At 42.1% G+C, this 14,641-nt stretch overlaps 1 protein-coding gene across 1 annotated transcript in view; it reads left to right on the top strand.

Annotated features, from left to right (window-relative positions):
• The window catches only part of lrrk2 (leucine-rich repeat kinase 2), a 49,572-nt gene that overhangs the window by 12,826 nt on the left and 22,105 nt on the right, over positions 1-14,641 (top strand). Inside the window, exons 6-18 of the mRNA XM_033635285.2 lie at positions 164-298; positions 2,308-2,439; positions 2,968-3,087; positions 4,642-4,802; positions 4,888-4,967; positions 5,165-5,271; positions 6,527-6,656; positions 6,877-7,001; positions 8,372-8,499; positions 11,791-11,935; positions 12,334-12,473; positions 13,083-13,202; positions 13,685-13,855. Coding sequence (XP_033491176.2) covers positions 164-298; positions 2,308-2,439; positions 2,968-3,087; positions 4,642-4,802; positions 4,888-4,967; positions 5,165-5,271; positions 6,527-6,656; positions 6,877-7,001; positions 8,372-8,499; positions 11,791-11,935; positions 12,334-12,473; positions 13,083-13,202; positions 13,685-13,855 — 1,694 coding nt within the window. The remainder of the gene's footprint in view (positions 1-163; positions 299-2,307; positions 2,440-2,967; positions 3,088-4,641; positions 4,803-4,887; positions 4,968-5,164; positions 5,272-6,526; positions 6,657-6,876; positions 7,002-8,371; positions 8,500-11,790; positions 11,936-12,333; positions 12,474-13,082; positions 13,203-13,684; positions 13,856-14,641) is intronic.

Below are 14,641 nucleotides of genomic sequence, written 5' to 3'. Positions count from 1 at the left end.
GAATCCTTCAGTTTTAATCAAGCCTTTGTGACGACCTGCAGTCAGATTACATTCAGCATGTGAGGTCGCTAATGTTTCTACCTGTACGTACGATTAATCATTTTAGCTTTGCGTTAACATTTTTCTATAAGACCTGAATTCTCTTTGTTGTGTCTTTTTCCAGTGAGTGAAGACCACCTGGTGGAGTTTGTGGAGAACCAGGATCATGTTGTGGTTCTGGCGGCTCTGCAGAGGTTCCCTGACAGCCCTGAGCTGCTGCTGCAGGCCATGAAGGTGCTGCTCCCTCTGGCTCAGCCTGGTAAGACCTCTTTATATTCAGTCTATGAGGTGTAGGAGGGAGAGAAATAAACCAGAGTACCAATTTCACTGCTGAATCCTACAGAACATTGATCTGAGATTGATTGATTATCAGTGCAGTCCAGATGTGCATGCACAGATGAAAGAGTTTAGTTTGAAGCTCAGTGGGCTGAGGGTGGATGAATGGACTCAGTGTAGTTCTCTTAACGTGGAGAGCCTCAGGAATGTCTGCTGTCCCTCGCTGGATTTAACGGTTGATGCGTTACACTACATCAGCCGGTTTCTTTATTTCACACAGTCTATTTCCAGCCAGTGTGTGTTTAAAAAAGTCAAATCTTAAAGGAAATTCCCGCCATGGTGAGGAACACTGCTACGTACTGTTCCAATGCTCGAGATCGGTCTCGGTCTCAAGAAAACATTTTGACTCGGTCTTGTCAGACAAAGGCGACTCTGGAGCACAGCTGGGGGTGTGATCACTGAACTGCCTGTGAAAAAAGAAGCGTTAAATAAAAATGATTTCAGCTCGTTAGTGTTTGTATTTGTTTCCTGGTAGAAATCAAAGGAAGAATTCCCACACATAAAGTTCCCCTCTGCAGTACCTGTTTCTCCTGGTTCACTGTTACACACATGCCATAATTCTAGTTTATTGATCAATGTATTGTTACCTGTCAGCTTTTATCTTCTCTGATAAACATACATGGCCTTTCTTAACAACAACATTGTATTTAGGATCAAATCTTCACCTCTCTGGTCTCTGTAACACTGCAGTTGTCTTTATTTTATAATGTAACAGGAACTGTTGTAAAACTGAGCAGCTCATAAACATCAGAGAGAAAAAGAGAAGATGTGTACAAAAGTAAAAGACAAGAAATGTCACCAATAAATCTCAGGGATAAGTTCTATACCCTTGTATGTTTTATTTATTTGTTAATTAATGAATGTGTTTATGTATCAATTCATTCAATTATTTGAATGGCAAAAGGGTAATACACGCAACCAAAATTCAAGTAAACAGCACAAATCAAATCAAAGTGATACAAATACATATATAAAATACACATAAAATGGGAGTAATTTGACTTTTCTCTGTGGTTACTGAATACATCGACAGCTCCTTTTTCCGCTGCAGAGAGGGAAGTTTGTCCCAAAGCTTGCTGCTGTGTTTACACTGTGATGTAGTGAGCTTCATTCAGATGTGAAGGGGACTACAGACGGAGTGGCTAGGGTCTGATAACCTGAAAATATCTTATTAATGTGATGGTCGAGCTGTTTTTCCATAGAAGAGTTTTCAGAGCAGAACTCTGTCTTGTTCAGAACATTTGATCACTTTCAGTATGTTTGTTATGTACTCTGAAAAAAAATGTAAATAATAAGTGTTCTGGTAATTCAGTCTAGCCTTTGTAGTACATCTGTATTAAAAGCTTGTCATGAGGCGGACTGCAGGCAAAGGCAAAACCCTTGTGACATAGCATCCAACATATCACACATCATCTCTGAAGACACCTGCTGAACAGAGGATGAAATAATACTTTTGTTTCAGGCGTTGATCTACATTAAATTCTTATTATCTGGGTGATTGCTGCGTGAAAGCTGCAGCTGGACATGAAGAAGTGAAAAAGTGAACATGACAAAGTTTCAGTCACGAACATTTTCTCCACTTTAATCTGTGTTTTTCACAGATAAACGTTTCATCACAGTCACGGGGGGATTCCAGGAGACACCAGCTCCTCTCTGTCGTTTGTTAGGGACTTTTTTTTTGTGTGCTTTTTTTTTTTTTTGTTTCCATGGCGACTTTGTTAACATCAGTTCTTTGTTTAGGAATCTAGATGCAGTTGTGACTGTTAATCAGTGCCTACGTTTTATACAACTTTAGACTTGATTCTTTTTTTACATATCATGACACGTACACACATTTTTATTTACATCTGTAAAACATGAAGGTTCTAATTTAAACTGTATAAAAGCAGAGATAGTTTGATCATTTTGAGTCAAACATCTTTTCTCTTCCAGTCAGTAACGTGGAGATGCTGATGTCAGGAGGCGCTCGCTGCTACAGCCTGATCATCGCCGCCATGGACGCCTTCCCCGAGGTGGAGGATCTGCAGGAGACGGCGTGCTGCCTCTTCAAGAGGTTTACATCAGGTCAGAGTTCAAAATGTCCACAGACTGAGACAGATTTTAAAGGTTCAGATCTTTTTATTTAAAAACATTTTATTAAAAAAAAAAAAAGTTTTAATTTGAATTTTTGTTTGATAAATACTTTACGCTGTGCTAAAACATTTTGGGGATGACAGTATTTTGTTGGTGGCCAGTCTCACTCTATTTTTTGTTCTTTTAGTGTAATATACACGTCAGGTTCTTATTTTAAAATGTTAGAAATAAACTAGATCTTTAGGGGATAAAATAAGTTTGTCATTTATTTCACTGGAATTAATGTCAGATATGTTGCAGCCAACACTTAAAACATCTGTGAATGAATAACTAGAGTATCTCCTGTCTTGTTGACAGTTAGTGACGATAACACTGTTTGTTAAATCAATGAATCCTGATCGTTACAGCAGTGTTTGGATTGTCTTCATGCTGATAACAGAATGTATTTGCCATCTGACACATTAAGATTTAGTCAATAGAGGCATCAGTTTAATGCGCTTGTTTTGTGTCGTCTCATAGAGAGCTACTACAACATCCTGGTACTGAACGGCGTGCAGAGGGTTGCAGTGAGAGCCTGTCAGACTTTCCCCGACAACGCCGTGCTGCAAGCTGCCGCTCTCTCCTGCCTGGCAGACCTCAGTGAGGACACACACTCACTCACACACACTATATTTATCTTGTGTATTTATACTCACACAGAGTGTGTCAGTTAGTGGTGGAGACGACAGAACAATGCCTCGACCTCAACACACAGCAGCGTGAGACACAAGATGAATTTGATTAGTGTACAACAGCAGCATGTTCTGTGTGTGTTGTGACTGTGCTGATTGATTTCTCGAGTCCTCAGACGTGAACCACCAGCTTGTGTTTTCCAGGGTGCTAAATATGGACATGAATAGCGGACAGCTTCCAGGCTGTGTAATAGACGAGGAGCAGGAGGCTGTTTAATGCTCTTATTGTGGAGTTTGAGTCAGCGCTGTCAGACCTCTAGTAAATACTGACATTGCTGCTGCTGACAGCCACAGAGGACAGGAAGCTCAATAATAAACACTTTATCTGTAATCCGTTGTCTCTGACCTGAAACACTTGACTTGAATTCTGACGATTTAAAGGGACAGTTCACCCAAAATCAAAAATACATATTTTACTCTTCTCTGTAGAGCTGTTTATCAGTTGAGATAGTTTTGGTGTGAGTTGCAGAGTGTTGGAGATATCAGCTGTAGAGATGTCTGCCTTTTCTCCAATGTAATGAAACTCTACATTTATGTATAGGTGCTTTCGTGGCAACCAGCAGCAAATGTTTGTTCTTAAGTTTGCTTTGAAAGTCTGAGTATCTGAGAGGAAGGAAAACAGGCAGGTCCTTCGAAGGGTTAAGACCCTGTGTCCACCAAAGTGTTTTTTCCCAATTGAAAATGCCAGAAACACCTCAGGAAACACCCAGCTGGGAGCATTGGAGAGCACTTTTGAGGGGCTGCGTTTTTTTCAGGTGAGATGCTTTGGTTGCATCTGGTGGCCATGGTACGTAATATCTACGGAAGTAAACATGTCTGCACAAGACAGAGTACCTGCTCTGGATGAAGGGACGACTGAAGCTTTAGAGAGAGAGAACGGACCCACCAGTCTGTGTGGGTTCATGAGAGGAAACATAATATACAGGTCAGAGTCATGCATGGGTCCATTTTTGAAAAACTGCACCTGCCCATACCTGTAAAGCTCAGTACAAGAATCGATCTGTTACCTGTCATTATGTCGAAGTCAAAGCTGCACCTGTTAACCCACTGAAACCTGACGTCACATTACTTTTCTTGTGCTGCTTTCAGACGCCTTTCTCAAATATATAAACTTTTGAACTCCGATCCGAGCAAATTGGTGCGATTTCTGTCAAAAGCATGGGGAAAAAGGCAATGAGCAACTTGGCGAGAAATGTCCCACAAATTATAAATTAATAGATTTAGAAAATTATTTTAAAAAATAGGGAAAAACTATATTTATAATCATTAAAAAAAGATAAATAAAATAATAAAATAATAAATAAAATAAAATAATAAAATAAAATAATAATATTTTAAAAATAAAATAATAAATAATAATTTTAAAAAAATTATGGTAAAGAATTGTTAAAATTCTTTAGCTCTGGTGATTCAATCACGTCGTACAGTGCAGTAATTACACTGTACTGTGTCCGTCTGTCAGCCGCCACCATTGTGCAGAACAAAGCGGTGGCCGAGCAGGGCCTGGAGGAAGGAGAGGAGGAGGAGAACAGGGGGAGGGAGGAGGTGGAGGACATGGGCCTGGGCTGGATGGAGGCCTGCTGTACGGCCCTGGAGCTCCACGCTGAGGAGCCGGATGTTCAGGTCAGTCCAAAGTCCTGTTTACTGTTTGACATAGAATCATTTTAAAATGTCTCTGATGAACCATGAATCACTGTCGCTGCCTCAGGAAGCTGCAAGCTGGGCCATCCATAACCTGTTACTGCACGGAGCTGGACTCAACCCTTCAGAGGAGGAGCAGGATGAGAGGTACACACTGTTTTCTACAGGTGTTTAAACTGAAAAGCACAAAAGACATGATCATTTATTTTTTTATTAGAGACAAGAAACACAGGACATCAGATTCAGAATGATTCAGTGCTGCACAACGGTGTTTGAGAGAGATATAAGAATGTCTGATGTGAGAATGTGATGACGTTTGTTGGATGTTCTGTGGTTGTTTTCAGGACTCCTGTTCACAGACAGTTAATGGCGGCCATGCTGCTCCACTCCTCCTCTCCCAGTGTGTTTCAAGCTGCTACCAGTGCCATCGCCACACTCCTCACACACAACAGTGAGTCTGCAACAGGTCACTTTGTGTCATAGTAGTGTTTCAAATGACTGTGAAAACACTAAGTGTGAAGTGGAGCTACAGTCCCAGCTGGACGAGGACATCTAACTGGACTACTGTCCTTGTCCCAGTATACAAGCACGGGAGGGGAATCCATTTATTGAGCCAAGTATGTGCGACTCCTCTACGATAGGTGGAGATATGCCCCCTTTCAGCTTGTTAGTATTGGACCTTTTTCCTGTTGACCTATTACGTCACAGACCAAACAATGGACAAACAAGTTAGCTACGGTTAGCTAGCTGCTAACTGGTAACTGGACAACTTTACAGCTCTGTACATTTGGTCCGTCCAAAAAGTCACAGCTCTGGATGTAGATTTCTCCATGTTGTTACTGGCTTCTTCTTCTCTTACACATTTAATGCTATTGGACTTCTGGGTCAAAGCCCGGGGCGGAAACTGTGGAGCATGCTCAGAGCGCCTCGGCCAGTTTGGGTCTGATTGACTGTATACATGCAGGAGTCACATGATCTGGGTGTGTTAGTCCCACTGTGACAAATTCACTTTAGGACCATTTCAGTCACACTGACATGTTTACAGGGATTTTAAAAGTCTCACACAATAAATCCATTTTCTCTGATGTCATGGAAACTGACAGAGTGTGATGATATTAAAAGGGCCGATCACAATTAACTGAGAATGATCAGGTGAATCTGCAGCCCCACTGGGCTTTACACAGCTCTATGTTGACTTTCAGCTCATTGTTTAGCCGTCTGTCTGCAACTTTACTGTTCTGCTTCACTCTCACTGCTCTCATAGTTTTGTTTTCTGCTGCAACACACGGCTGTTTTCAGTGATAAAGCTCTAAAACCCACTGAACAAAACAGAAGACAGACAGAGTTAGAGAGCAGCTGGTGAACACCTAAAGAGACAGGTATTTTGCTCTGGAGTTGTAGGAGACCAAGATCAGACCTAAAAGAGACTGAATTTAAGGTTTGTGTTCACCAGGTGGTCAGAAACAGGACTCCAAATGAACAATAATGTCGGTCTGTAACTGCTCGATGTGTAAATGAGCAACTGTTTGTTAACAAGTTCACCCTATTAATCTAAATGGTGAGGATATGTCAGTGTTGTGTTCACAGCTTGTTTCCACTGCTGCCACACAATTCAATTATCCCAGATTTAACATCCCATGTTCAAATGTTTATAAAAACAGTTTTATTGGCTCGTGCAGTGAACGTCAGCTCTGCTCTGTGTGCAGGTAAAATGCGTTCTCTGCTGCTGTCCAGCGGCCTCCACGTCAACCTAGTGGAGATGATGAAGAGACATTCGACGTCAGCTGAGGTTTCCATCAGTGCCTGCAAACTGCTCAAACTGCTCTTTCAGGGAAGGTGGGCCATCCTGTGATGTTCTTGATGGTTTTAGAAATTCACATTAATGGTAAAATCAAAATGAAGTCAGCAAACAGACACAGAGGAGGAGAATGATGTTTTCACGTGTGTTTTCTGATGAATGGAAAATTTCATGTAATGAACATCAGTTAAAAAGCAATGACGTTCATATCTGATTTAGTGTTTAATGGATTAAAAACCTGCCTCTGTGTATCTGCAGGACAGCCAGTCTGGATGAGTTGAACATGGCCATGAGTCAGATCCTCAGCACCATGAAGATTCACAACTTCCAGCCAGAGGTTCAGCTGGAGGCTCTGCAGGCCAGTCTGGTCTTCCTCTGCCCAGGTAACATATAATGCCCGTTAGTCATGACTTGGCTTACTTTGGTTTGGGCTGTCAGACCAGCACAGCACGGATTTGTATTTCCATTAGCTCACTGCTTTGGATTATCATCAGTGAGCCTGTTTGCACATGGTGTTAACAAACAGCTGAGGTGATCTGATCACAACTGGACACCTCTGAGTCTGTCTGTTCACAGCTGGCATCAGAGTGAGTCTCCACATGTGTCTCGAGCACCCACTTGTTATTGGATCTTACTTTCCTGCTCGATATGCAAATTAACACGTACATCATTTTAGTCACACAGGAGACGACTGCTGCAGGAGTGTGAGCTTCACTCCACGCTGGCTATAGTTGATGAAAGTCTGCCCACACGCACACAGTGATAGGACTAACTAATGACAACACACGGCTAACGTTGCCTAACGGTTATCAACGGTTTCACTCAGAGTCGAGCCGTTTCGGTGTCAATATGAGTTTGTTCGGACGCTTTAACAGCTGCTGCTGTGTCAGCTCGTGCTAACCAGGCAGACATTAAACTGACGGCTTGCTGTGAGGAGAGCGGCTCCGGAGACTGTCTTTATATGCTGCTTCTGTGTAACAGCAGCAACAGAGAGTGTTTATCCAGCGGGGAGTCAGAGAAGCAAGGGCGTCAGCTTCAACGCGGCCCAGGACACATTAGCGTAAACATGGCGGAAATAATGTGGCTGTATGCGTCATAGACCACCTCCCATGTGGTCTGAGCGATAGTCTCTGAAGACACATCAAGGACGCATTGGGTGCATTCACACCTGGACTTAAATATGTGATCCGATCACCCAGGACACATGTCAATATCAGGAGTAAACAAGGCCGTGTCGCCTCGTTTCCAGCTGCAGCAGGTGGCTTTTTGCCTAAAACAAGCTCTGATAAACTCACCGTGCAGCGGTGAACATCAGAGTTAGAAACGAAGAGTGAAGTTAGTTAGAAAGTGAAACATCCAGCAGCGACAGATTTGTCAGAGACCAAAACAGAGCAAAAAGTGGAGTGAATACTGGACTCGGACTCAAGTCCAGAAGTCCAAGTATATCCAAAAATATGTATGAATGCAGCTGTTATAACAGACATCAAAATGTAATCCAGGCGATTAGTGATCATTCTGGGGTCTAGAAGTTCCAGTGACTTCTCAGGAAGGTCAAGAATACAAAGCTGGTTCAGTGGAGCAGCTCGTTTAAATGTTTATCACATGTCACTGACGTTACATTGGACTCTTCCTCTGCTCCTACAGCTACACTATAATTACATTAGTGACTTATAACAGAGCGGCTGTGTCTGTGTGTGTATGTTTGCTTGCTTCTTTGTCTTCACATGTTTTCTTGGTGTGCTTGAATTGCCAGACAGGAGTTTAAGGGAGCACGGCGTCTCGGTCGCAGATCCTGACATGGCCGACGTGTCGTTGAAGGTCCTGAAAAATCAGTGTGTGGTGGAAGGAGCTCACACACTCTACCTGGAAGTTCTCAACAGGGTATGAACACACTGACTTACCCCCAAAAATCTCTCTAATATGCTCCATTTTCTTACAGTCTCTTCACACTTTTGGTCCTTGCATGCTTTTAAAAAAAAATCTGACCTGATACAGTTTAATAAAACTCGAGCAGCGCCAATGGGCAGATTGCTCGGCCTCCGGTGTTGCTGCTTGCAGCTTTCTCAAGAGCTGCTCATCTAAACATCGTCACACTTGACACTTTGCTTCGTTGGGTCCTCAATGACATGATTGCATCTCCTAGCAATGCTTGTGTAGACGCATCACTCGGGTGCAAAAACTCACAAACATTTCATGGCCTCAGTGAAATTATAGCCAGGCTATTGATTGTTAAGGTTATTTTTTGAGGCTTTTTTGCCTTCAGTGACAGGATAGTTTTGAGGCGTGAGGGGGGTAGAGAGAGGGGCAGGGGAACCTACGGCTGCTGTGACAAGAACACCGGCTGCACGCCCACGTGTAGTTCATTTTTACCCGCCTGTTACCTGATGTAATGTTTGCTTGTGTGGACCCCAGGAAGAGTTGTTGCTACCTTGGTAGCGAGGAATGGGGATCCAAATAAATAAATAAACCTGTCAGGTACCGACCTGGTGCAGGACTCTGAGTTGGTTTACTTCTGAAAAAATGATCCGCTGATGTACAGACGTCTCTTTCATATGTCAGTCTGTGGGAAAAGTATGTCTTGGCCTCATGGCGTCACGTGACTGATCCAGATGTTGTGATTCAGCGTTTGGCTGCTCTGTCAAACGACTTCAGGGCCCAGCTCTGTTCCTGGGGGATCTACTGTGGCGAAGGACAGAGAGCGAGCTGTACCCAGCATGCAGTTTGGCGCTGTGTAATAGTTAATTGGGGCCTCCTGTCATTACACTACACAGTGTGTACTCCTACAGCTGTCGAGAACATCGACAGACAGACAGACAGACAGACAGACTCCTTCCTGTTTAGTTAGATGGCACAGATATCACAAAAACCATGAAGAGGACAGGAGGGCGGGGCTTGTAAACCGCCCTAATGGGATTTTGTTTAGCACATAAATAGCATCAGTGAACAGCTCCTCCATCAGAACATATAGTTCTCATTCATTACAGAGATTAAACAACAGTTCATCCATTCATTGGTGAAATTATACAGTAAGTCGTTCTGCAGCTTGAACATCGGGAGGAGGGCTGTAATTACATTTCCAAAAAGAATTTGCCAGTTGACTTACTGGTATGAAAGAGTGGTGAGCATGTTTTTTTTTTGTTTGTACGCCCTCACCCTGAGGGCAGGGTGGTAATCACTGACCAAAACACAGCTTCTGAAAAGAGGAGAACCAAGAAAAAAGGCGTCACATGTCAGGGGGAAGTCAAAAGACAATAATTAACCAAACTGGAACTTTTATCGGCCACGTAAAGAGTTTGATTACACCTACTACCTTCTTTATGTCGCTGACAAAAGAAATCAGAGACCTCAATGGATGAAGGTAGAAAAAATAGATCAATAGATAAAAGTAAAAGGAGGGAGTTCAGTGAAATGAATGAAATTAAATTAAAGGTCAACTGGGAAGGTAAAAAAATAAAGTAAATCACTAAACAGGCAACTTAGGTGAAGAAATAACTGTTGTAACATTGCTCCAGTATAAAGTAGAGGTTTACACTGGGCAGGTCTGAGTTCCTAAACGAACTACTAAACCACTTTGTTTCTTCTCTGGGACGTCGTAATCCAGGGGAAAAAGAAAATCAGTGCACTTTTCAATAATTTACCTCGTCCTGTGGTTTATATTTGATATTTTAATTTTCAATGGCCCTCAGCTACCTCAGTGGACTGGAGGGAACATTGTTGGAAAAACAGGGTTTTTTGGGGGGAGTTTATCCTTATCCGCTGCGAAGCGGCAAAGTGTGATTTGTGATATTGGGCTTTATAAATAAAATTGATTGATTGATTGATTGATTGACATCTGAAGATATTATAAGATAGTTTAAGACCCCACACCAGGAAAAATACAAAATACAAATTTGACATTCTGGAGACGATGTGGCTCAATGGAAGCAAATCATTTTCATATATTTTGGGATTGTCCCAAAAGAGTTTGTACTGGAGGAACATCCACAAACCATTAAATGCTGTGTTTAAGACTCAGATATCCCTCAACTCAGAGACTCTTTATTACCTCCACCAAGGAGGTTATGTTTTCGCTGGCGTTGGTCTGTTTGTCTGTTTGTTTGTCTGCAAAATAACTCAAAAAGTTCTGAACAGATTTTGATGAAATTTTAAGGAAAGGTTAATAATGGGACAAGGAACAGATGATAAAATTTTGGTGGTGATCAGTTGAAGCGAAGTGGATAAAATAATAAAATTGTGGTAAATCTGAGCTCCGAGGTCTGTGCTCTCCGAGTGCTTTTCTAGTTTGGTTGTGTTTTTGAGACAGAGGAGAGATATGAAGCTGCTGCAGGCCCTCTTAGCAGCAAGTAAGAAATCAATCTCTAGAAAATGACTAAACCCAGCAGCACCTACTTTTGAAGATTGGTATAAAATAATTTTAGAATGATTTAAAATGTAAAGGTTGACCTTCTTTTTAAGGAAAAGAAAAAGAACAAATTCTATCAAATCTGGAATAAATGGACCAAATCTATGACCCCAGTCAGAACAGTCATTGTATAACTCCACTACTGTTTCCTCTTCCTCTCGCCCTCATGATGGCATCAGTAGAGTGGACGTAGTTAAGTTTACTTATTGAGTTTGGAGATGAGCAGATGTGCATGTGTGTGAGTTTGTGTGCAGAAGTGTATGTGCAGCTCTGTGTGCAGTTGTGCAGATGGGAGCACTATGCATTTTTTTTATTTCTACACATATATATATATTTCTTAAACAAAAATAATGAGAAGGAAGAAAAAAGACTGAAAATATGACAAAAGAAAAAAATAGAACTATTCTGTACCTTGTGCTGATTCGGCATGACACAAACACTTATTATTGTAAGTACAGTGAGTATTTATTGCTGTAATTTGTTCATCTCTCTTTTCTTTTACTTGTTAAAAACCACAGGAAGTTGTAGACAGCAATGGTCTGTGTAGCTCTGCATGTTTTGTTGTCCATAAATGATTAAGCATGAAGTTTAAAGATGTATTAAAGGTGAGAGGGGCAACCTAACTGTCAATTTATATTATTCCAATGAAACATTATCCATTTACGTATCTTCAGTCTTAAATCATCTTCAGTCTTAGTAGAGAAGTCAGTCTCTCCATATCCCTGTGTGTGTGTGTGTGTGTGTGTGTGTGTGTGTGTGCGTGCATGCAGTTCATCAGCAGCTCGTCCATCCAGCAGTGTGGTCTGAAGGTGCTGTCCGCTCTGGCTGACTGCTCCGGTGCGGTGGACCTGCTCTGCCAACAGGGGGCGATAGACACAGTGCTGCATACACTACAGATGTTCCCTCAGGAACGAGGTACAGTGAACACCTGTCACTGATAAACAACAACAGATGAGGTTTGCGTCAGTCTTGTTATTGAATTTGAGAAGAACGATCAGCTGAACTTCGTCAGAACGTTGGTTTGCACCTCCTGACTGAAACAGGACTCATCAGAGGACTTTTAGTGTTTCCTCTTCAGTGACAGGCTGGAGATTTATGGCTGATTAACACTGACACTACAGTTATATGTCCGTCACTACTGCCGTGAGTTTAGTTCAGTAAAAAACAGGTTTGAAGTACTTTGGTTGAATAAATGTAGTGAATAATGATTAGATCCTGAAGCAAAGTAAAAGTGGAGTTTCTGTTTCTAAATATTATTATTTCATATTAAAGATGATTAATTGTGCTTTCTCTAACTTCCCACCCTCCTCCAGAGATACACTACTGGGGTCTGACCCTGCTCAACTACCTCGTATCCAAGAAGAAGCTGTCGAGGATGATCGTACCTGTTCTGGCCTCTGTTGTTGTCGCCTCTCTCATCCAGTACAGAGAGGACAGAGAGATGCTCCTGAAGGTGACCTCTGAACACATGCTACATGTTTAGCTCTCTTCGAAGACATTAGATGACTGGACACAACTGTCATCTGAGAGTCATGAAAATGATTTTAAAGTCAGCTGCTGTGAAGATAAGATAAGACACTTTATTGTCCTTGTGGGCAGACGGAGAAGTGACATTGACATCTTTCAGCAAATGGCAGCAACAAGGAACAAGATGGCAACATAATAAAAGATAATCAATTATAAAAAAGTATTGCACAACCAGCTGTAGGAGGGTTGGGGGTGATGGAGGATACAGCTCTGGGGAAGAAGCTGGCTCTTCCCTGATGGCAAGGAAACAAACACACTGTCACCTGGGCGGGTTAGGGCTAAGGACAAAAACTGGAGTATTTAATGCATGTAATAATAGTCATTCATCGCTGGTAGTCTGAATACAGAGCTCCAGCATGTTTGAATTGAGGGTCTGATGATGGTGTTGTGAACTGTACAGACTGTAAAACTCTCTGAGGCTCATTGATATATCGTATTATTGGTTTTATACTGTGAGTAAAGCTGACTTGAATGTTACTGGTTATAGTTTAGTGCTTGTAAACTGATGACCCGTCTGTGTCCATGTGTCCTGCAGTGTGTTCAGGTGGCGTTGAGGATGCTGGACGCCTGTTCAGGAGCAGCTGCTGAGCTGCAGAGAGAAGACTTTGACAGGCAGATCTTCCAACACCTCAGAGAGGAGACCGCTGACAACCCCGTGAGTTAGACGATCAGGTTCCTTCTCTGTCTTTGTCCCCTCACCACAGGCTGTCATCACAGGTCCTCTGCACCCATGAAAACTGAATTTATTCATCAATATTTAGTAACGACTTTAATAACTCATGATGTGTATTTGTCTCCAAAAGAACCAGGGCAGCATTTCACCACATCCTTGTTTTTTCCGGTTTGATCTGCTGCTAGAAAATGCACTTTTTAAAAAATGATGTAACTGAAAATATGAGGAGTTTGAGTCTCTGTGTATCAGCAGGCGGTCATGTTGACACACAGGCCGCACTGTACACACACAGGAACACACAGGAAAAAATGGACCATGTAGGACATTCCAGACATGCTTGAACACTGTTCAGATTAACCCTGGAGGCCACTTGTCTCCTTCTTGTAAAGTTCACTGTAATCGGATAATCAGATTTGTACATGAACACATTTAACTTTCTCTTGTCCCTCTCTGTTCGCCATCAGCTGCGTAAGTCGCTGTGTCTGGCTCTGTCTAAGATGCGGTGCGACCCACAGCTTAACTACAGCATGCTGGAAAAGGCCTGCGAGGACGGAGACACGATATTGGCCGAGTGTCTGATCGAGCTCGGCACCGACATCAACAGGAAGACCAAAACAGAATCTCTCATCTACAAGGTCAGAGGTCACAAAAAAATCACATATTTTATAAGTCAAATCAGGTCATGTTGAGTTTGATGAGGGAGGCTTTGTTTTTGCTCCTGTCAGTCTGCTCTATTTTATCAAGAAAGTCCAGAACAGAATTTAGAAATTTCTTGATCAGGAAACACATTCTGGATATTTGGATATTTTTCAGTCATGCTAACAGCACGGCTGTGACTAATTGGTCCATAACTTACAAATGTTAGCATGCTAACACGCTAAAGCACTGTTTCTCAAACTATGGCACTCCTCAAGCTCCCTCTAGTGGCAGCATCTTCTGATTAGAACCTGCCCTCTGTGTGAACTCTACGCAGCTAAATACGTTTGGCAGTGGTGGTACTTGGAGAGTTTAGTATTTTATTTTAATATTTTTTCTATTTTATTGTGCTAAACAAACATAATACCTGCTAAACTGCAGCATGTTAGCATGCTGACGTTTTGCTTAAACCACCACTGTGCCTCAGCACATGGTTGTAGATACTTTTTGTGTGGACAATTTTTGGACTTCAAACCTGGATTAAGTTTACATACGAGGATAATGCTGGAACTATTCAAAGATCAAGTCTGTCCTGCATCTCTCTCTCTCTCTCTCTCTCTCTCTCTCTCTCTCACTCTCTTTCTGTCTCATTGTGTCATACGGATTACTGTTAATTTATCATGTTGATCTGTTCTGTACGACATCTATTGCAAATCTGTCCGTCCTGGAAGAGGGATCCCTCCTCAGTTGCTCTTCCTGAGCTTTCTACCATTTTTCCCCCTTTA

Source organism: Epinephelus lanceolatus, chromosome 5, assembly GCF_041903045.1.
Source record: "Epinephelus lanceolatus isolate andai-2023 chromosome 5, ASM4190304v1, whole genome shotgun sequence".
In the NCBI taxonomy this organism is placed as follows: Eukaryota; Metazoa; Chordata; class Actinopteri; order Perciformes; family Serranidae; genus Epinephelus; species Epinephelus lanceolatus.
The sequence above is the reverse complement of the archived record's forward strand: the minus strand, read 5'-3'. Positions and strand labels throughout refer to the sequence as shown.